We start from the raw sequence: 22,884 nt of genomic DNA, 5'->3' as shown, positions 1-22,884 counted from the left end.
TTACAATATTAATTGGTTCCAAGACGACCATTGTATGTTGAACCCATTGTATGTTGGAACCATAACTCTATGAAAACCTGGTAATTGGTTCTGAAGCCACCAAAATGTCATAAAAAATAGGAAAAAGTGAGGATTAAACTAAAATAATTAAATAACTAATACAAATAAAGCAAATCCTTACATATAAAAGTAATAAATATCTGCTGGGAGCTGTAATCACTGTCTATGTAGAGGACAGGAGCTTCTTCAGGGTCCTGTACAGAACACACTGGGGGAGATTTATCATTGCTTTTAGAGCATTTTTTTGGCGCAGTTCAGGCGCAAGCAGCATATTTAGAGACTTTTATGCGTCTTTTGCTATAGACAGTTTCACTTTTTGTCTACCCGTAGAACTTTTTCTTTTTGACCCTGCAGTGGTCACGTATTTATCATTTGCGACTTATGTCAAAAGTTGCTATTTTGTGCGCATAGGTTCTTTTTTAGGTGCAAAGCTACACCACCTACCAGTAGGTGTGAGTATAATTTCTACCTTCCACAATTCAACCATTAAACTCTTGTGGACGACAGCGTCCCACTCCCCTTCTATGACACGTGCTCAGGAGCTGAGCGCGGGTCATAGCTGGGTGGTCCTGGCGGCTATCTACCACCAGGACCCTTCTCTAATGCCAGACATCACCGATCACGGTGATGCCCGGCTTTAACCCCTTAGACACCGCAATCAAATTTGATTGTAGCGTCTAAAATGCAAGTAAAAATGTCCCGGCAGCTCTGTGAAAGTAAGTAAAAACACCTAACCTGCCAAATTCAGGACCCGGGAAAGTGTCTACTTCCCTCCCTCACAAGTGTATAGAAAAAGTGTATGTGGTAGAGCTTTTCCCACCACAGCAGAGCTGCGCAAAATTCATCATCCTGCGGCACCTTCTTGATAAATAAGATCCACGCTAGTCAAACCCACCACCCAAATAAACGTGGGAAAATAGCTCTACCGTACATATTCTTTGATAAATCTGGGCCTATGTGTCCTAAAAAAGTAATGGAGCAGGAGCTTAAAGGAGCAGGTAACCCTGGCACAGGTAAAGAGTAGTACAAGACATGTAATACCTCACTGTACTGTAGGGGGCGCTACCAGACATCAGTCATTGGATATACTTCAGTAATACAGGGGTTTTACCAGTGAATGCCCATTCTGATTGGTCAGATCTTCCAGCCATTGACATGTTTCCCAGATCTGGACGGTCTGTATACTGTATGTTGAGTCTGGTTTCAAGTTACAATGGTCGAGAAAAGATCATTGTATGTTGAAACTATTGTATGTTGAGGCCAATGTAAGTTGAGGGATCACTGTACTGAGCACAGGAGAGTAGGTCCAGCATGTAAGGACCGTGTGCAACACCTAAAAGGTTCCTCCAAGCAACTGGAAACATTTCTGCGGACGCCCATGAATATTTATCAAAACCTGTGTAGAGTAAGAGTGGTGCAGTTTCCCATAGCAACCAGATTGCATCTTTCATTTTCACAGGTCTCTTTAAAAATGAAAGAAGCAATCTGATTGGTTGCCATGGGAAACTACACCACTCTTCCTTTACACAGGTTTTGATAAGTCTCCCCCATGGACATTGTGGCGCTGTCAGATGCAGTAATAACATCTGATCCCCATGCTAATCAATCTTCCCACCACTAGGGGAGCTGTCACCAGATTGACAACCCCTACAGTGCAATGGGGTTATAAGCCCACACACTCCTCCAGTGGTTGCCTCCAAACTGAACAAAATAAAAATAAAGTTGTGTATAAAACAAAAGTTATCACGTGAGCATCACAAAGTCCCGGCATACACCGCGCTCCCTCACCTTTGGGCAGATCCCTCTTGGTCTCCCTGACATAGTCGTCCGGATTCCTGCACAAAACCTTCACCTTCATGGCGACAACTATACACGGGGCTCCTCTCCGCCTCGCATCCCACGTGGAACGGAAGTGAAACGTCTGTGGGTGACGTCGTTACGTCAGTCAAAGCTGGACCGCCATCGTTACTGTGGTAATGACGTCAGGACGTAAAATGTCCGAGCAGCCATATTTGTTATGGGCAACAGGTGAAATGATGCAAGGCTGAAGTGGAGGGGGGGGGAATAGTTAGGCGGGGTCAGCGCTGGAGGTCAGTAGTGGCGGTGATGTAACGTGTGTACGGGTGTCACACATGGCTCTGCCCGCAGCCTCTCCGGTCTCCGCGGTGAAGCAACTCTTCGGGCACGTCCAGTACGAGAACCTGGTGGCCGGCCTGAGCGGGGGCGTCATCTCCACCCTGGTGCTTCACCCCCTAGACCTGGTCAAGATCCGCTTTGCAGGTGACTGAGCATGCTGGGAGTTGTACCAGTTTTTGCCAACCTGTGGGCCTCCAGCTGTTGCAAAACTACAATTCCCAGCATGCCCAGACAGCCTTCGGCTGTCTGGGCATGCTGGGAGTTGTAGTTTTGCAACAGCCGGAGGCACACTGGCTGTCCAGGCATACTGGGAGTTGTAGTCCCCGACAACTTTATAATAAGCTATCTATACTTTTATACCGCAGTTCCTGCTTGCTGTTAAAATGTCAAAATCTCTGCTTGCTGTCAGTGAAGAGAAACATGTCAGTGTTTTCATGGGCACTGTCACTTTAAAGAAATAAAAATGTTATAGATATGTCAAAAGTGTCGATTGTTCGGGGTCTAATTGTTCAGACCCTGACCGATCACTAGAACTAGCTGGGAGAAGAACGCGCTAATCTTACAGCGTAAGTCTATGTTAAGTTTCCCCGCCCATTCTAACAATTGGTCAGGGTCTGATCTTTTTTCTCTAGAATGTGTCAAAAGTAGGTTTATTTTTTTTCTTGTTGTGTTTTTATTTTTTGTAAAGTGATGGGTACACTCTTTAAAGGGGTACTCTGGTGGAAAACTTTTTTTTGTTTTTTGTTTGTTTGTTTATTTATTTATTTTTTTAATCAACTGGTGCCAGAAAGTCCAACGGATTTGTAAATGACTTCTATTAAAAAATCGTTACCCTTCCAGTACTTTTTAGCAGCTGTATGCTACAGAGGAAATTCTATTCTTTTTGAATTTCTATTTTTGTCTTGTCCACAGTGCTCTCTGCTGACACCTCTGTCCGTGTCAGGAACTGTCCAGAGCAGCATAGGTTTGCTATGGGGATTTTCTCCTGCTCTGGACAGTTCCTGATACGGGCATCAGGTGTCAGCAGAGAGCACTGTGGACAAAAAAGAAATTCAAAAAATAAAGATTTTCCTCTGTAGCATACAGCTGCTAAAAAGTACTGAAAGGATTAAGATTTTTTTTAATAGAAGTCATTTACAAATCTGTTTAATTTTCTGGCACCAGTTCATAAAAAAAATAAAAAAATAAAAAAAAAAAAATAAAAAAAGTTTTCCACCAGAGTACCCCTTTAAGCAGGGCTGTGGAGTCGGTAGATAAATATTCCAACTCCGACTCCTCCTGTATTAATATGCGAATGTATTTTATACATTCCTTGAAGGAAAGAAAGGCAACATACCTGTCATTACCACAGGACTACTGGCTGGGAAGCCAACAGTCTACTGTATTGAACAGTTTGTGTGCTGATCTGCTGCTGAAGATAGGGCAGTGGGAGGATCAAGGAAGGGGCATTTATTATAAAACATGATTTCCCTAGTAGAATCCCATAGTCAAGTTTAAAGGGGTACTCCGCCCCTAGACATCTTATCCCCTATCCAAAGGATAGGGGATAAGATGTCAGATCACCAGGGTCCCGCTGCTGGGGATCCCCAGGATCGAGTTCGCTCTGTGCGTAATGACAGGCGATACAGGGGCCAGAGCGTCACTACATCACGGCTCCACCCCTCGTGATGTCTAGAGGCGGAGTACCCCTTTAAGCTAACAATCGAGTTTACAAGTTTTTATAGCCTTAGCTGAATGGCAGCAGTTTTTCCAATGGTTTACAGCTTCAGTCTTGAACTATCTACTCTCCATTCCCTTCACTTATACAAGTGTCTCTAGTCCTGCAAAAAACATATTTCCTTAACCCCTTATCAGTGAGAGGCTAGGTTACCCATGGGTTCCCTGTAACAGCAGAACACAACACTATGGAAAGTATAAGTATTGCCGCTCCTAATTGTGTGTTGTGTGCCATATAGTGAAGCACATGAAAAGCTTCTTCACATTACGTGAGGCGCTGCATGCATTGGTCTTTATTCTTACGGTAGAGAAGTCATTAATTATAACTTTGTGAATTGGGACATTTAACCCCTTAAGGACCAGGCCATTTTACTCCTTAGGACCAGAGTGTATTTTGAACATCTGACCACTGTCACATTAAACATTAATAACTCTGGTATTCTACTTTACTTTGGTGGTAAATTTTCGGTGTTACTTGCATCCTTTTTTGGTGAAAAATCCCCAAATTTCATGAAAATGTTGTAAATTTTGCATTTTTCTAACTTTGAAGCTCTCTATTGGGAATATCCATTTTCCTTACAAGTAAATTTTATTTTTCTTCACAAATACAATATGTCCACTTTATGTTGGCATCATAAAATGGACATATTTAAGCTTCTTGAAAAAATTAGAGGGCTTCAAAGTAAAGCAGTAATTTTCAAAAATTTCATGAAAATTGCTAAATCTGAAGGGACAGATGTTGCAGAACTACAACTCCCAGCATGCCTGGGCAGTCTAGGCATGCTGAGAGTTGTAGTTTGGCAACATCTGGAGGGCTACTGTTTGGGCACCACTGTAACAGTGGTCTCCAAACTGTGACCCTCCAGATGTTGCAAAACTACTACTCCCAGCATGCCCAGACAGCCTTTGGCTGTCTGGGCATTCTGGGAGTTGCAGTTTGGCCTTCCTAGTGGTTGCCACAGTAAAGATCACTTTACTTTCACTTTCAATTCCCCCCTCCCCCACAGTAGTTTCCCTACCTGACCCAGGATCCAGCAGTCTCCAGCAACGATCGGGGTCTCCAGGCATCTTCTCCTGCAGGTACCAACCTCCATCTTCTTCCCATGATCCCCTCGACATCCAGGGGAGGGCAGAATGGGGGGTTGCCATGGCAACCACTGCCCTGCTCTTCCATTGGTCAGAATCAATTCTGACCAATGGCAGGGGATAGGAGGAAATCGCAGCATTGCGACTTCACTCCTACCCTTCAGGATGATCTGGGCTGTCACTGACAGGTCAGATCATCACTATTTTCCAAGTGATCGGGTCACCAGAGACCCGATCAGCCCGGAATAGGAGAAAATCGCATGTCTGATTTGACATGCGATTTTCTGCGATCGACGACATGGGGGGGTCCTGGGACCCCCCTTGGCATTTGCACGGCATGCCTGCTGAAGGATTTCATCAGGAATGCCGTTCCGATCTCTGCCCGGCGCGCGGCAGAGACCGGAGAAACACCAGGACGTTCTGGAACGTCCTTGGTCCTTAAAGCCCAGGGTGCGGGGACGTTCCAGAACGTCCTTGGTCCTTAAGAGGTTAAACTTGCTTTTATTTATTTATTTTTTATTTTTTATTCCAATCTAAATTTAGTAGGAGTCGGTGCATTGTTAGCCGACTCCGGGTAGCCAAAATTTCGTCCGACTCCTCGACTCCGACTCCGACTCCACAGCCCTGCTTTAAAGTATATTTATCTCTTCTGAAGTGACAAGACTTTTTACTTAAAGGGGTACTCCGGTGAAATATTTTTATTTATTTTGTGTTTTTTGACTCAACTGGTGCCAGAGAATTCTACAGATATGTAAATTACTTCTATTAAAAACTCTTAATCCTTTCAGGACTTATCAGCTGCTTTATGCTCCACAGGAAGTTGTGTTATTCTTTCCAGTCTGATCACAGTGCTCTCTGGTGACACCTCTGTCCGTGTCAGGAAGTGATCAGAGTAGGAGAGGTTCACTATGGAGATTTGCTCTTACACTGGATAGGTCCGGACATGGACAGAGGTGTCAGCAGAGAGCACTGTGGTCAGACCGGGAAGAACTACACAACTTCCTCTGGAGCATACAGCGGCTGATAAGTACTGGAAGGATTAAGATTTTTAAAAAGAAGTAATTTACAAATCTGTCTAACTTTCTCACACCAGTTGATTTAAAGAAGAAAAAAAAAAGTTTTCCACCGGAGTACCCCTTTAAATTGCAATTTGGATTTAAAAGGTTAGTCAGAAAAATCTGCTCTGTTTGGTCAGTGACGTGGATTTTTCCTTTCTGGCTTACGTAAAATGTTTATCCTGTGAACATGCCTGTACTGTGAACACGCACCCCATGGTTCCTAGCCAGGGCAACATAACTACAGTGACTGCTCCTAAACCGTCCTCTGCTCTAGTTCCACCGCCACTCTTAAGCTGCTTTCACACTATAAAATTCATCCGTTTTAAAGATCCATTTGATGTTCCGTTATGAAAACCCTGAAAATCGGCCATTAAAGGTCCGTTAGAAAATCCCATTATAGTCTATGGGATTTTTACATTATCCGTTTTAAAGGAGATGTCCGGTATTCTGTCCTGCCCGGGCTGCAAAAAAAAAACTAAAAAAAACCTTTCACTTACCTTCCTACGTTCCCCCGGAGCTCCGCAACAGCTGATCGGTCGGCCGGGCTGTCTACTTCCTTTAGCCCGGGACGTCACACGGCGCTTCAGCCTATCAACGGCCGCAGAGATGTCCCGCCCCGGCTGTTGATAGGCTGAAGCACTGTGTGACGTCCCGGGCTAAAGGAAGCAGGAAGTAGACAGCCGACCGATCAGCTGTTGTGGAGCTCCGGGGGAGCGTAGGAAGGTAAGTGAAAGTTTGTTTTCCTTTTTTTGCCGCCCGGGCAGGATGGAAAATAGGAATAGTCCGCACCGGACATCTCCTTTAACCTGTTATAGCCCGTTATTAATAACGGACGTTATTTTGTGACTGAAGATAGTAACGGGAGAAATAGTGCATGCACTATTTCTTCCGTTCATTCTCCTGTCACAAAATAACATCCATTATTAATAACGGGCTATAACAGGTTAAAACGGATAATGTAAAAATCCCATAGACTATATTAATGGCCGATTTTCAGGGTTTACATAACGGAACATCAAACGGATCTTTAAAACGGATGAATTTTCCAGTGTGAGAGCAGCCTTATATCGCCATTATGTGATTTGTGCATCCTGTCACCTCCTCTGTACTCAGATCCGCTCTGCTGGAGAGTCATTCGTGCGGCAAAGACGGAATCTGAACTCTGCCGGTCACCCTTGTCTGCATTCCGATAGACCTTTTATTATTTTGAGTGGTCCCTATTTTTGGCTGATTTTGATTTTCATTATAGATTATAATTTTTTTCCCCAGCATTAATCTCTAATGTGCTTCACTGTAGCCAGACATCACCCAATGTAAAGAAAATAAAAAATGACCCATAGTATAATATTTTTTTTTATTTGACCCCTTCTGATTTGTCTAAAATTCTACATACTTATGTTCCCATGAAATAACAATTCTGGCAAATTTTTTCTTAGAACTCTGTATTGTTCCGTACCTCAGTTATTCTTCCTGGAAATGTATGAATGCATTGACATCTTACCATTCCTTTCCTGTCAAGTCAGGGCAGATAGTATCAGAGTGTGTGGGGACTCTTCCCATTTAGGTTATGGAAACAACTGGAGATGAGCGAATTTACAGTAAATTCGATTCGTCATGAACTTCTCGGCTCGGCAGTTGATGACTTATCCTGCGTAAATTAGTTAAGCTTTCAGGTGCTCCCGTGGGCTGAAAAAGGTGGATACAGTCCTAGAAAAGAGTCTTCTAGGACTGTATCCACTTTTTCCAGCCCACCGGAGCACCTGAAAGCTGAACTAATTTATGCAGGAAAAATCATGAACTAATTTATGCAGGAAAAAGCATCAACTGCCGAGCCGAGAAGTTTGTGACGAATCGAATTTACTGTAAGTTCGCTAATCTCTAGAAGCAACCAGTTGGCGGGTTATTTACACATTTCCAGGAGGAATAACAGAGGAACAGTAATACAGAAAGTTCTAAGAAACGGTTCTTCAGAATTTTTATTGCTCAGAGAATACAAGTGTAAAGGAGTACTCCGGTGGAAAACTTAATTTTTTTTTTTTTTTTTTTTTATCAACTGGTGCCAGTAAGTTAAACAGGTTTGTAAATTACTTCTATTAAAAAATCTTTATCATTCCAGTACTTATTAGCTGCTGAATACTACAGAATAATTTATTTTCTTTTTGGAACACAGTGCTCTCAATAATAGTGTCCTATATCATCCTATATCATCAACTCCATGCTGGGAGTTGAAGTTTTGCAACATCTGGAGGGCCACAGTTTGAGACCACTGATCTAAATAATATGACCATACAGTTTGGGCCTGGCTCGCTGCCTGCTGACCCTATTTGGACACCATAGCTTTTTCTGAATTCTTCATGGTGTGTTAGGGTCAGGGCCTGTGTACAGTCCTAGAATACACACTGCAGGATTCCTGGTGACATAGGGGGAGATTTATCAAGTTGCCCATAGCAACCAATCAGCTCGCTTCTTTCATTTTTAACAAGGCCTCTGCAAAATGAAAGAAACAATCTGATTGGTTGCTATGGGCAAGTTTCCCCTCTGGACAGGTTTTAATAAATCTCCCCCATAGTCTATGATGGGCTCTAACCTATATTTTGTGTGTTTGGTTTTGCAGTGAGTGACGGCTTGGAGCTCCGACCAAAGTACAATGGCATCCTGCACTGCATGTCCACTGTGTGGAAGCGCGAAGGTCTACGTGGTCTCTACCAAGGGGTCACCCCAAATATGTGGGGTGCAGGTGCCTCCTGGGGGCTTTACTTCTTATTGTAAGTTAAAGGCATTGAGTTCTGTGAATTATGTTGTAGTGTCATTAAAGAGTACCTGACATCAAACCATATTTTCTAAGCTAACTCAGATTATATTCATTAACTACTCCCAACACCTCTCCTGCCCTACAAAAAAAAAAAAAAATTCCAAACTTTAAAAAGTTGTGTATCATACCTTTCCCCTTGCTCACACTGTGTGAGCTCCCAGCAGGAGAAAGTGGGCATTCCCCAGTAGGCGCGACATCACTGAAGCCTGCGAGAGCTGTGCCTCACCATGCCCCACATGCACTTCCTGAGTTTGGACTTGAGACCAAACTAACTGTTTGGGAACAGAACAGAGCCACCTAGTGGCCGTTTTTGCAATCACATTAACCTCTTAAGGACGCAGGGCGCACCTGTACGCCCTGCGCCCGGTCCCGGTGTTTAAAACCAGGTCGGTCCCGGCTGCTATTCATTGCCGGGACCCTGGGCTAACAGCGCGCGGCACAGATCGTTGTGCCGCGCGCTATTAACCCTTCAGACGCGGCGATCAAAGTTGATTGCCGCACTGAAAATGAAAGTAAATGCTTCCTGTCAGCTCAGTCGGGCTGATCGGGACTATCACGATAAAATCGTAATGTCCCGATCAGCTAGGACGCGAGCGGAGGTCTCCTTACCTTGCTCCATCACGTCCGATCGGCGTTTGATTGCTCCAAGCCTGAGCTACAGGCTTGAGCAATCGAGCTCCTATCTCACTGATCCATGCAAAGCTATAGCTTTGCAGGGATCAGGGTAAAAGATCAATGTGTGCAGTGTTATAGGTCCCTATGGGAGCTATAGCACTGCAAAAAAAAGTGAAAAAAAAGTTAATGAAGGTCATTTAACCCCTTCCCTAATACAAGTTTGAATCACCCCCATTTTCCCATAAAAAAAACAAAAAACAGTGTAAATAAAAATAAACATGTGGTATCGCATGCTTAAATGTCCGAACTTTAAAAATATAACGTTAATTAAACCGCACGGTCAATGGCGTATGCGCAAAAAAATTACAAAGTCCAAAATAATGGTCACTTTTTATATCATAAAAAAAATGAATAAAAAGCGATCAAAAAGTCCGATCAATGCAAAAAGGGTACCGATAAAAACTTCAGAACACGGTGCAAAAAATGAGCCCTCATAACGCCCCATACACGGAAAAATAAAGTTATAGGGGTCAGAAGATGACAATTCTAAACGTATACATTTTACTGCATGTAGTTATGATTTTTTCCAGAAGTACGACAAAATCAAACCTATATAAGTAGGATATCATATTAATCGTATGGACCTACAGAATAAAGAGAAGGTGTCATTTTTACCAAAAAATGTACTGCATAGAAACAGAAGCCCCCAAAGGTTACAAAATGACATTTTTCTTCAATTTTGTCGCACAATGAATTTTTTTTTTCCGTTTTGCCGTGGATTTTTTGGTAAAATGACTAATGTCACTGCAAAGTAGAATTGGTGGCGCAAAAAATAAGCCATCATATGGAAATTTATGTGCAAAATTAAAAGCGTTATGATTTTTAGAAGGTGATGAGGAAAAAATCAAAGAGTCCTTAAAGGGGTTGAAAACATATAAAAGTTGAAAATTTTAACAGCTAGTAAATAGCAAATGGTCTTATAATAACATAAGGAACAATATATTAAAAGTTTAGTTTGGTGACAGGTGGCAGGACTGGCGCGCGCTCCTCCGGGCAGCCATAGGAGGAAATCACTCGGAGAAATTTCACTCAGCTGGTCATGTCATAGATCTCTCTCTGGACCAGTGGGAGTGCAGGACTGGGACATGTAGAGAATCTGGGGTGACAACCACTGTGGTGTTATTTGTCCATTGTCATATTGATGGGAACAGCCCGTCCATAAAACTGTGTTCAGCCTCTGATCTGATTGTATGGTGATCGTGTCTCCTTTATCTGTTTATTAGTTATAACACCATAAAGTCCTACAAAAAGGAAGGGAGAGCAGAAAACCTGACTCCAACAGAACATCTCCTGTCCGCTGCCGGGGCCGGTGAGTGTCGGAATATCATGTGGTGGGCTCCCTCCAGCCATTTGAACAGTGATTCCCAAACAGGGTGCCTCCAGCTGTTGCAAAACTACAACTCCCAGCATGCCCGGAAAGCCGTAGGCTTTCCGGGCATGCTGGGAGTTGTAGTTTTGCAACAGCTGGAGGCACCCTGGTTGGGAAATACTGCATTAAAACGTGCACTTGGAAAACGTGCAAATGTGCTGTCTTCATAGACAGCAATGCTTTTCCCAGCCGAATCTGCAGAAACAGTAAACCTGCTCGCTGTTTCTGCGGATGCTCGCTGTTTCTGCGGATGCATAGTGCCGCAAAATCCCATTGAAATCAATGGGACTCTGCCGCAGCGGAATTTCCGAGCGGAAAAATATTTCTGCAGAGTTCGGCTTGGAAATTCCGTCGTGTGAACGTTACCGTACTGCGCCACCATATTTAAACTTTTAGGAACAGAACGGTGCATGGTGAGAGCATCATGTCTTGTTTCATTTCTTTAATGCAGGTGCCTTAACCCTTTCTATTACCAACCCAATTTGGGTTACGAAGACTCGCCTTGTTCTTCAGTATGATGCTGGCGTTGACCCTTCCAGACGGCAGTACAAAGGCATGTTCCATGCTCTGGCTAAGATTTATAGGCAGGAAGGAATCCCCGGACTGTACAAGGTGATCTATGTCTGTATAATGTCCTGCACTCACCACAGAAGTCAGGGATATGCTTTAGTAACCATATTGTCCTCTATTTATAGGGCTTCGTACCAGGCCTGCTGGGGACGTCACATGGTGCCCTCCAGTTTATGGCCTATGAGGAATTAAAAGTTGAATATAATAAACATCTAAACCGGCCAAGTGACACAAAACTGGTAAGAACCCAAATCTCTTTACTCAATAACATCTTTTTTGAGTATTAGACCTCAGAGAAGATCCAGGAAGGGACATGGGGCCACTAGGACTCTGGTTGCTGCTTTGTCATCAGGTATTGTGTGTATTGGATATTCTCCTCTAAAAGCAATGGGTAGAGTATCTCCATAAGGCTGGGTTCACATCACGTTTTTCCCAATACGGGACCGCATACGGCTGGAGGGAGCTAAAACCGGGTGCTCCCGTATCCCTGCCATATGCCGCCCATATGTAATGTATTTCAATGAGCCGACCGGAGTGAACCGGTTGGCTCATTTTATTCAACCACGGTTTTAGGTCCGGTAGAAAACCACATACGGGCAAAAATGAGCCGAGCGGTTCACTCCGGTCGTCTCATTGAAATACATTACATACGGGTGGCATATGGGAGCACCCGATTTTAGCTCCCCCCCCCAGCCGTATGCGGTCCCGTATTGGGAAAAAACGTGATGTGAACCCAACCTTAGACTTCATTCGATGGGGCATGCTTGGATGATTTTCATGCAGAATCTAATAGGGAAAACCTCCATGTGGGTCTGTAAGATGGTTAGCCCTGCTACAAAAATGTGGCTATATTGAGGCTGTATATCAGCTCTACATTAATTTTATAATATGTATGTATGTATATATAAATATATAAAAACTTAATATGTAATTCAGATTTTCTGTATTCTTATAGGTGAAGGCGACTTCAGTCTTCAGAAGTCCATTGTTGCTTTGGTCTGGTTCTCCTTTTTCTATGAGAGTGCAGGGTTTGGGGGGATCATGGGAAGGCACTGTTTTTTTTATTTATTTTTATTTTTTTTCTCCTGGCGTAGGGAATGTTCATGCTCCATGGGAAAAAAAATATGCAAATTAGTGCTCCTTTCCATGGAAGATGACTGTCTCTCTAGTGCCATCTGTTGGTAGCTATCCTGTAAGTCTATGTATAATCTATATAAGAGCATTGAAATTGGACTAAAGGTATATGGGAGTCTCTGGTTTGGTTGTTATTTATGAAAGCAATAGTATGAAAGAAGTCAGCTCACCTCCCACAAATCATCTCCGCACGGATCCGTACAGACTCGGTACGTGAACTTGCAGGAAAAAGAGAAGAGTTGATCATGTGGATGGTCCTGTCTTGTGCACAGTGGAGTGAATTTTGCTTTTAATAGATGTCAAATAAAGCTGGATATTTTACTCAAGCGCTGGATCAACTCTTCTCTTTTTCCTTGCTTGTTCTCTAGTCATGTTTCATACGGGTCAGACATTGACTTACAAAAATGTTTTCTAAACAGTGTTCCTCCAGCTGTAGTAAAACTAAAACTCCCTGGGAGTTGAAGTTTTATAACAGCTGGAGGAACACTGTTTGGAAAACATTGACTGACAGGTTGATAGGTGGCACTAGAGAGTTTTCTTCCTTTTGCAATAAAGGGGTATTCTGCCCTTAGACATCTTATTACCTATCCAAAGCACCCCGCAATCTCAGTGCAGCGACCCCGCGTCATTCTGTGCCAGAGCCTGCTACCAGTCTTGGAAGCGCTGGGTTACGAGATGTAGATGACACGTCACCCCACACCCCCTCGTGACATCACACCACGGCATAGACATGAATGGAGGGGGCATGCCTTGACGTCATGTCTCTGTATCGGAAACCCAGCGTTTCTGCAACTGGAGCAACGACTGGCACAGAATGCCCCAGCAGCGGGACCCCCGCGATCAGACATCTTATCTTCTATACTTTGGATAGGGGTAAAGATGTCTAAGTGTGGAATACCACTTTAAGAGCAGTGTTCTTCGAACTGCGGACTTACATATGTTGCAAAACTACAACTCCCAGCATGCATGAGATGTAACTTTGCAACATATGGAGGTCCACGGTTTTTTTGAGACCACTAATTTAGACACTAATTTATTGCACAGGAAGAGATTTAGTCATTTTGGCTGCTCAGCATTATAATTCATTAATCGCTCTGTTTCTCCAGAATACCTTGGAATACATCACAATGGCCGCCTTGTCCAAGATATTTGCTGTGACTTCTACTTACCCCTATCAGGTTGTGCGCGCTCGCTTACAGGATCAGCATAATCAATACACGGGAGTAATAGATGTGATCAGACGGACGTGGAGGTGAGTTAAGATGAACTTTGACATTAAAGTGATGCTCTGCTTTGGGACTATCGTAAAAGATTTGTTGATTAAATACAGAGCTATTGACCCCCATTGATCAGCTAGTCATCATAGGGGATTACACTTAAATTTGGGTTTATGTTCATTAAAATATTTCCAGTTCCTGCATACACCCCACTATTGTGCTGCTGATGGGACTAGGGGACTGAGACACCATATAGTTGTGCTGCTGATGGGATTAAGGGGCAGAGACAGCCCATTATTGTGCTGCTAATGGCACTAAAGAGGGACACACCCTATTATTGTTCTGCAGATGGGACTTAAGGGCAGAGACACCTTATTATTGTGCTGCTGATGGGACTAAGGGGCAGACACCCCATTATTGTGCCTCTGATGGGACAAAAGGGATGGAGACACTCCATTATTGTGGTGCTAATGGGACTAAGGGGCAGAGTCCCTATTATTGTGCTGCTAATGGAACTAATTGTGCTGCAGATGTGACGGAGATCTCTGTCACATGACACAGAGCTGGGAGCAGATGTAAAAGTTTTTTTTTAAGTGACAGTGCCCATTCAACACATTACTGGGGGGAGGTCCAGACTAGGGATCGACCGATTATCGGTTTGGCCGATATTATCGGCCGATATTCAGGATTTTTGACGTTATCGGTAATGGCAATTACCTTGCCGATAATGCCCCTGCACCGCCCCCTCACCGCATCGGCCAGAGACCGCCTCCGCCACTGCCCCATTGCCTCCCCCATCCCCTGTTTTATAATTACCTGTTCCCGCGGCCCGAGATCCACGCTACTTCTGGCTCCTGCGGTGTCCTTCGTTACCCTGTGCGCTGTGCAATGACGAGTGACGTCCTCAACGCGACGTCACCGTCAGTGCGCACAGTGACAGTTCAGGACGTTGCTGGAGCCAGAAGTAGCGCAGACCCCGGAAACAGGTAATTATAAAACTGGGGATGGGGGAGGCAATGGGGCAGCGGTGGTCTCTTGTCGGTGCGGGGTGCGGCGGCGGTCTCTTGCACCGCAAAAGCCGCTGCAGTTCATTGATTTAAAGCGCCCACTTTAAATTAATGCTCTGCAGCGGCTTCGCCAGGGGTGGGGGGGGGGAGGGGGGAAGAGAGAGAGAAATAGCCGATAGCTTATACCGGAATATCGGTATAAGTTATCGGCTATCGGCCTTAACCTCCACAGATTATTGGTATCGGCCCTAAAAAATCTATCGGTTGAACCCTAGTCCAGACTACACTGTCAGACCCATGTGCTGCATCCAACAGAGAGGAGAATTTGCTTACAATGCTTTTCCTTCTGTCTTAAAGGAATGAAGGCTTCCGTGGATTCTACAAGGGAATCGTCCCCAACATCCTCCGAGTCACCCCCGCCTGCTGCATCACGTTTGTAGTATATGAGAAGGTCTCTCACTTTCTCTTTGGACTACGGAAACCAAAGGCGTAAAGAGAGAAATCCCTTGTGACTGCTAAGTGTAATGCTGGAGATCCGCCGGTCTGCGGAGACAATGGACAATGTACAGAGAGCGGACGCTGCCAACACTTTCAGGGTTTTGAGTTTATAGCTGTATGAGTGCAGGTTTATGTTTTATTTATTTTATTTTATATGTGTACTTTGCTCTGCATGATGGAGAATGTCTGTTTTCAGCTATTACAATCCGAGCATTGACTGCTACTATTTTTATACAATTCCACTTTTTTTTCCTTGGAAGTTATTACAGCAGTCCAAAGGTTCCGTCAAAAAAAATGAATGTAACAAAGTGAAAAAAAAAAAAAAAAAAAACTAAATTCCGATTTATTGGTCATTTATTGTATGTTGGATGCGGATTTGCATATTACAGTGAAATTCCTGTAATCTGGTATATGACAATGAGGGCTGAAGCTAACGATTATTTGTAAAATTCGATCAGTTGGTTGATTTTATTGGTTCAATTAATCGGATAAAAAAAAAATTTGCGATTAGAGGACCAGGAAAGGGTTAATGAGGAAGTGGGGACAGCACCATGAAGAGTTAATAGGGGGAAAAGAGAGGAGACAGCACGTGAAGGGTTAACCTAGGAGCTGCACTGCAGGGGAGAAGGAGCAGTTAACAGACCTTAGTGATGGCCGTCCTCCTGCACCAGGAAGATCTGTCATTGCAGGGGGGATGGAGAACGGAGTTTCTGGGGGGCTTCCGCAATGTGAGGACTGTAGGCTTCTAGTGAGTGTAGGTGCCCAGGACAAGTGGGCCGCGCCGGCTTCCGGACTGCACTCCAGGCCTTGGTCTCTGTGCTAGAGCTAGGCCACAGATGTGCAGGACAGCAACCTCTTTAAAAAGGGACTAAAAGGCAGGAAAAGTGGTAACAGTTGAAATACTGTGTTACTAGGCAACGCCTCCTAACAACCAAGGCCACATTCCACTGAATCGATATTGGAAATTGTCGACAATGATGTCCATTACTGAATACTCTGTACCTAATCCTGACATTGTACATCTAATTTTTATGCCTCTATCATCTATATTTATTATAAAATCCGTCTTTTCATTAATTCAGTGTTAGAAATACTCTCAGGCGAAGGGGGCGTGTCCCTCCTTGTGCTGGTGGGAGGTGATTGGTGTGTGGTAGGAGGGGGCTTGTCCCTCCTTGTGGTGGTGGGAGGTGATAGGTGTGTGGTAGGAGGGGGCGTGTCCCTCCTTAGTGTGTGGTAGGAGGGGGCGTGTCCCTCTTTAGTGTGTGGTAGGAGGGGGCGTGTCCCTCCTTAGTGCGTGGTAGGAGGGGGCATGTCCCTCCCTTGTGGTGATGGGAGGTGATTAGTGTGTGGTTCCTTATGGTGGTGGGAGGTGATTGGTGTGTGGTAGGAGGGGGCGTGTCCCTCCTTGTGGTGGTGGGAGGTGATTGGTGTGTGGTAGGAGGGGGCGTGTCCCTCCTTGTGGTGGTGGGAGGTGATTGGTGTGTGGTAGGAGGGGGTGTGTCCCTCCCTTGTGGTGGTGGGAGGTGATTGGTGTGTGGTTCCTTATGGTGGTGGGAGGTGATTGGTGTGTGGTAGGAGGGGGCGTGTCCCTCCTTGTGGTGGTGGGAGGTGATTGGTGTGTGGTAGGAGGGGGCGTGTCCCCCCTTGTGGTGGTGGGAGGTGATTGGTGTGTGGTAGGAGGGGGCATGTCCCTCGTGGTGGGAGGTGATTGGTGCATCTGCTCAGGCAGCGAGTTATCTCTTGTCCATGACTCATGGACAAGCCTGATGCTGCCGCAGGACTGGTCAGTGTCCCAGTAGGTATGGGGACCCTTAGTGATGGGATTTTCAGGAACTGTTTTCCTTTTATTAAACAATCAACATTTTTTAAACAACCATATCACAAATGGTCTTTAATTTTCATCAGGAACAACATAAAAAAGGTTTTTGGATTTGACAGTGCCCATTTAATCGTTGCAGCCCTGATGACAATACACTTGACAGAACTGAAATATATTATAGAATTTTGCAAGATCAGAAGTAAGGGGTTAATGTGTACCCTTGAGGAGACAGCCAAACCTGCACAGTGTAAGCCATGCAATACTTACTGGGAGGAAAAGGAGACGTAAAGCTGCTTTTCTTTAGATATAGGTACTTGCTCTCTAGTGCCACCTATTGGAGTGAGCTGCCCTGTGAGTTTGGCTCTATAAAGGGGTATTCAGTATTCCCCAATTTTTTTAGATTATTGCTAAGGCTGGTAAAAAAAAAAAAGTAATACCTACTCTGGTCACCCTCAGCTTCGGTAGCGGCTTATTCTGACTTCAAAGACAAGATGTATAGACACAACTGGAGCTGCAGGGGAATGGGTTGGGTAAGTATAACTTCTTAATTTTTTTTTCTTACCAGCATTACCCATAAATTTGCCGTTTGGGAGTCAAGCCGGAATCTACACCAAAAGGAGAGCTTACTTAAATAGTACCTATCACTAAATAAACTTATCAAAACTAACTTAGGGTATGTTCCCTAACTACACCTAAACACCCCCCTGCCCTTAAAAGCTCTATTTCTCACCTATCTTCTTGCCCACAGAGTGTGAGCTGCTGGCAGGAGGATGTGGGCGTGCCCCAGCAGGCGCTACGTCACTGAAGCCTGCTGGGGGGACCGCTTCTGCCCTCACTTCACTTCAGTCTGGGGACCGAGGAGGAGTAGCGGAGATTACAGCTGCAGGCCAGCCGGGAGAAGGTGAGAACTTCTCCACAGCTATGTCATTGGTCTACAGCTGGCCGGCCATGTCCTCAGCTACTGCGGGCACAGCGCTTGCTCCCGCCTGTTGGATTGACAGGCAGGGAGCAACGCTGTGCTAGTCAGGTTTACAGACTTGTAAAGTCCTCTGTAGCGCTGCAGCGGCTTATTCACTGGTGGCGGGGGGTGGGTATGCAGGGCAACGCTGCACTGACATTTGGCCATGTCAGGAGTGCGTCCTGCTGTGGTACGAGCACAGCGCTCACTCCCGCTTGTCTGATTCACAGGCGGGGAGCTGCACTGAGCTCGTCACGTGGTCTGTGATTTTGGACTCATGCCAGGCTGGCATGAGTCCGAAATCAATACAGAAGGCTTGCGGCAGGACTGCTAGGGAGACCCCTAGTGGTTAATGTTTTACAGTTGAAATACACCATAAAAGAGGCAACATTTTTTTTTAAAACCAATTAAAAAATTATTCAATAGGGAATGAACTTTAATATATCAAAAGTTTATTTGATAAGAGGTATACTTTAACTATAGATAGCTGTTTCAGGGGTATTTCCCCATCATAGTGTACAGAGCAGGGTGCTGGTTTGGTAATAAGCCATCTGCTGTGGGATTGAGGGGATAACCTATTCTCCTCGAGGAGATCACCAAGGGGGCATAGGGATTTTTAAAGGCCAGCAATCCCTGGTCCTAATGGACTCACTAAGGGGTTGAGAAAAGCTGCCTCCAGTAGATGGCACTAGAGAGCAAGCTACATTGCATATGTTTCCCAGGGAGTATTAAATGGCTGATAAGACTCCATACACCATCTAGTGGTCTCCTCATGGAATCACATCACCAACTCAATGACCAGATTAGGATCTGCAGCACTGGGGTCCTGGGTTCAAATCCAAAATGTTCTACTCTTGTGTTTGCCGGGGATTCCTCACACCCCCCAGATATCCTTCTCATAGGGTGAAGAGGTTATCCAAATATCCACAGGATAGAGCAGTGTTTAATAACCAGGGTGCCTCCAACTAATGCAAAACTACAATTCCCAGCATGCCCAGAAATCCAACGGATGCTGTCCCCTCCCTCTTTCCCCCTGTTAACCCTTTAGGTGCTGTCCCCGCTCTCTTTCCCCCTGTTAACCCTTTAGGTGCTGTCCCCACTCTCTTTCCCCCTGTTAACCCTTTAGGTGCTGTCCCCACTCTCTTTCCCCCTGTTAACCCTTTAGGTGCTGTCCCCTCTCTTTCCCCCTGTTAACCCTTTAGGTGCTGTCCCCTCTCTTTCTCCCTGTTAACTCTTCGGGTGCTGTTCCCTCTGTTAACTCTTCACAATGTGGTCCCCACTTCCTCCCATTATCTATTCTCTGGTCCCTTAATCCAGTTTTCTTTTTTTTATCTGAATAATCGAAGAAATAATTGGCCAACTTATCGATTCTGATGATAATTGTCAGTTCCAGCCGATCCTATAGCTTGTGGCTGCATGGGGTATTCAGAATAATATGTCCTGTATCTTAACACAATCAAACTGCAAAGTGTCTATCAGGAATCAATAGTCTCCATGGCCGCCGCTCCTGGTTGTCCTTCTCCTGTCCATTAGTATAGATTAGTGTTTGCTCTGTTTCAGCCTCAGTTGATGTACGGGCCATAGTTCATATTGGCAGAATAAAGTACAGGATCATTGATCGCTGCGCCAGCCGTGTCTTGAAAGGGGTTTACAGACTGACACAAATGCACCATCACCCGTAGATGTAGCTGAGCTGAAGCTGAATATCATGAAAGGATAAGCTGCATCCCTGTGTCACGTCAATGATTGTAAGTTGCGCCAAAATACAGACTCCGCTCTGCTACATCTCAGTACAGTCCCCTTTGTGTGTGTGTGTGTGTGTGCGCGCCTAGTGTTTTTAGACACAAGGGTGACATGTAACTCAACTACTTCTTTTGCACCAGTTCTGCTAAGGCTGTGTTCAGACGTTCAGGATTTTAATTGCAGTATTTTGAAGGCAAAAACAGATAATAAATAGAAAAAATAAAGAAAAAAATTGAGTACTCATGCAATTTAACAGCGTTTCCTAAACAGTGAGCCTCCAGCTGTTGCAAAACTACAACACCCAGCATGCCCGGACAGCCTTTGGCTGTCCGGGCATGCTGGGAGTTGTAGTTTTGCAACAGCTGGAGGCACATTGGTTGGGAAATGCGGAAATATTATATAAGACTGCGAAGACTCTGTTGGCCCCATCTGGATAACCGCTATCCATATGTTCTATAGGAGCATATAGATGTTATAGAGGGGTCGTCTGATCCCGGCCCCCATGTATGATCCAAAGCAGAAATAGGCTAGAAAGAGTTTGTATTACCTGGTTGTCCATTTATATAAATAAATGCTGTGTAATACTACAGAATAGTTGCACAAAGTCCACTTTTTCATAGCCAACTTTGCAATAATGAAACTGTACTGAACGTTTGCCGATCCTGTCTGTCCACTAGGTGGCAGTATTTTTCTCCAGAAAACTACAACTTTGTAAAGGGTCTGAACAAACGATTAATCCCCCCCCCCCCCCCCCCCATAGTCCTGAAAAGGAAAATTATTAGAGAGAGAGCAGTTTTGTTTTCTGTATTAGGTGCAAACTGCACGAAATTGTTTAAATTGCGCACATATTTTGTGCCTTTTTTTACATAGTGTAGCTGTAAGTGCTTTTGTAGAAAGTGTAAACTTTTTTTTCAGATGTGATTTACACTGGTGACCTATTCAAGAACTGCGCCTTTATTTCTTTTCTTTCTTTTTTTTTTTTTTTGGTATTTAGGTTATTGTGCCATGCATGAAATCTTTGCACGATTGTATGCCTGCATTTTGCTGATTTAGAGAAAGTACCACAACATCATTTTTTGCACAAGTTAAGTAAAGGGTGTGGTCTTGCGCCAAATTTTTCATACAGGGGAGGAGGTGTTAATAGGAAGATGCTGGTGCCGGATGTTACAGTGCACAGGGAACTCGGGAACACACTGTTTTTTTGGCTGTTCTGGAGATCTCTCATTCTGGCATGGGGAAGGAGGGAGATTTGGAGGGGGGGGGGGGGGGCTGACTGCCTAGCTACTTGGCTACCTACCTGGCTACATATTTACCTGCCTTCGTACTTATGTACCTGGCTGTCTGCCTACTTACATTTCTACCTAGCTAGCAACCTACCTGGCTACCGACATTCCTGGCTACCTACTTACCAACAACATACACTGCTCAAAACAATAAAGGGAACACTAAGATAACACATCCTCGATCTGAATAAATGAACTAATCGTATGAAATACTTTCGTCTTTACATAGTTGAATGTGCTGACAACAAAATCACACAAAAATTATCAATGGAAATCATATTTATCAACCCCTGGAGGTCTGGATATGGAGTCACACTCAAAATCACAGTGGAAAACCACACTACAGGCTGATCCAACTTTATGTAATGTCCTTACAGTGGGGATCAAAAGTTTGGGCACCCCAGGTAAAATTTGTATTAATGTACATTTATAGTGGAATAGTGTACCACAACTCCAGTGTCTGCCAGATCTTTCTGGAGGGATTGTACAGTCAAACGTGGGTTTTGAATTTTTTCTCACAATCCTGCGAGCTGTTCTGTCTGATATTTTTCTTGGTCTTCCAGATCTTGCTTTAACTTCCACTGTTCCTGATGACTGCCATTTTTTAATTACATTCTGAACAGAGGATATTGACATCTGAAAACGTTTTGCTATCTTCTTATAGCCTTCTCCAGATTTGTGAGCGTCAACTATTTTCAGTTTTGTAACCTGGTCTTCCCAGATGATGATTGAGAACAATCCATGACACTGGCAGGTCTCAGCTTTGCAAAGGGGGCAGTGCATTCTATAAATTCTGCAGGGTGCCAAACTTTTGCAGACTCCATTTTTTGGTTTTCTGTTATTTTGAAAGTGTAAATGATGGAAATAAAATCTAACTTTTTTGACATATTATAAGAATGTCTAATCTGTAATTTGATGCCTTTTGGAGATTTTTCCATCTTTCCTTGGCTTCTTTATGCACATTAATACAAATGTTTAGGTCACGTTGTGGTGCAACGTGGCATTGGTGGATGGAGCGAGACATGATGTCCCAGATGTGTTTAATCGGATTCAGGTCTGGGGAACGGGCGGGCCAGTCCATAGCATCAATGACTTCCTCTTGTAGGAACTGCTGACACACTCCAGCCACATGAGGTCTAGCATTGTCTTGAATTAGGAGGAACCCAGAGCCAACCGCACCAGCATATGGTCTCACAAGGGATCTGTGGATCTCATCTCGGTACCTAATGGCAGTCAGGCTACCTCTGGCAAACACATGGAGGGCTGTGTGGCCCCCCAAAGAAATGCCACCCCACACCATTACTGACCTACCGCCAAACCGGTCATGCTGGAGGATGTTGCAGGCAGCAGAACATTCTCCACGGTGTCTCCAGACTCTTGTCACGTCTGTCTCATGTGCTCAGTGTGAACCTGCTTTCATCTGTGAAGAGCACAGGGAGCCAGTGGTGCATTTGCCAATCTTGGTGTTCTCTGGCAAATGCCAAACGTCCTGCACGGTGTTGGGCTGTAAGCTCAACCTCTGCCTGTGGACATCGGGCCCTCATACCACCTCATGGAGTCTGTTTCTGACCGTGTGAGTGGACACATGCACATTTGTAGCCTGCTGGAGGTCATTTTGCAGGACTCTGGCAGTGCTCCTCCTGCTCCTCTTTGCACAAAGGCGGAGGTAGCGGTCCTGCTGCTGAGATTTTGCCCTCCTATGGCCTCCTCCACGTCTCCTGATGTACTGGCCTGACTCCTGGT

General features: G+C 44.6%; 2 protein-coding genes across 4 annotated transcripts in view; one reads left to right on the top strand and one right to left on the bottom strand.

Moving 5' to 3' along the window:
- The window catches only part of DCAF13 (DDB1 and CUL4 associated factor 13), a 38,756-nt gene extending 33,727 nt beyond the window's left edge, over nucleotides 1–5,029 (bottom strand). Inside the window, exon 1 of one of the 2 annotated variants that reach the window (XM_056522545.1) lies at nucleotides 4,932–5,029. In XM_056522545.1, the coding sequence (XP_056378520.1) occupies nucleotides 4,932–4,980 (49 nt within the window). In that variant the 5' untranslated portion in view covers nucleotides 4,981–5,029. Of the gene's footprint in view, nucleotides 1–1,848; nucleotides 2,013–4,931 lie in introns of those variants that run through there. The other variant, XM_056522544.1, reaches the window with a different exon arrangement.
- On the top strand, nucleotides 1,956–16,535 carry SLC25A32 (solute carrier family 25 member 32). Of its 2 annotated transcripts, none has more exons than XM_056522547.1 (7): nucleotides 1,956–2,088; nucleotides 8,671–8,821; nucleotides 10,767–10,852; nucleotides 11,364–11,524; nucleotides 11,608–11,721; nucleotides 13,723–13,868; nucleotides 15,198–16,535. In XM_056522547.1, exons 1-7 carry the CDS (start codon nucleotides 2,037–2,039, stop codon nucleotides 15,331–15,333), a joined length of 846 nt encoding a protein of 281 aa, XP_056378522.1. In that variant the 5' UTR covers nucleotides 1,956–2,036; the 3' UTR covers nucleotides 15,334–16,535. The 2 variants fall into 2 exon arrangements, with proteins under 2 accessions (XP_056378522.1, XP_056378521.1); XM_056522546.1 differs by lacking the exon at nucleotides 1,956–2,088 and adding an exon at nucleotides 2,095–2,340 and having other exon boundaries at nucleotides 15,198–16,525.
- Nucleotides 16,536–22,884: the final 6,349 nt, after the last annotated feature.

Source organism: Hyla sarda, chromosome 5 (assembly GCF_029499605.1).
Source record: "Hyla sarda isolate aHylSar1 chromosome 5, aHylSar1.hap1, whole genome shotgun sequence".
Lineage (NCBI taxonomy): Eukaryota > Metazoa > Chordata > Amphibia > Anura > Hylidae > Hyla > Hyla sarda.
This window is presented reverse-complemented; position numbering and strand designations above follow the sequence as displayed.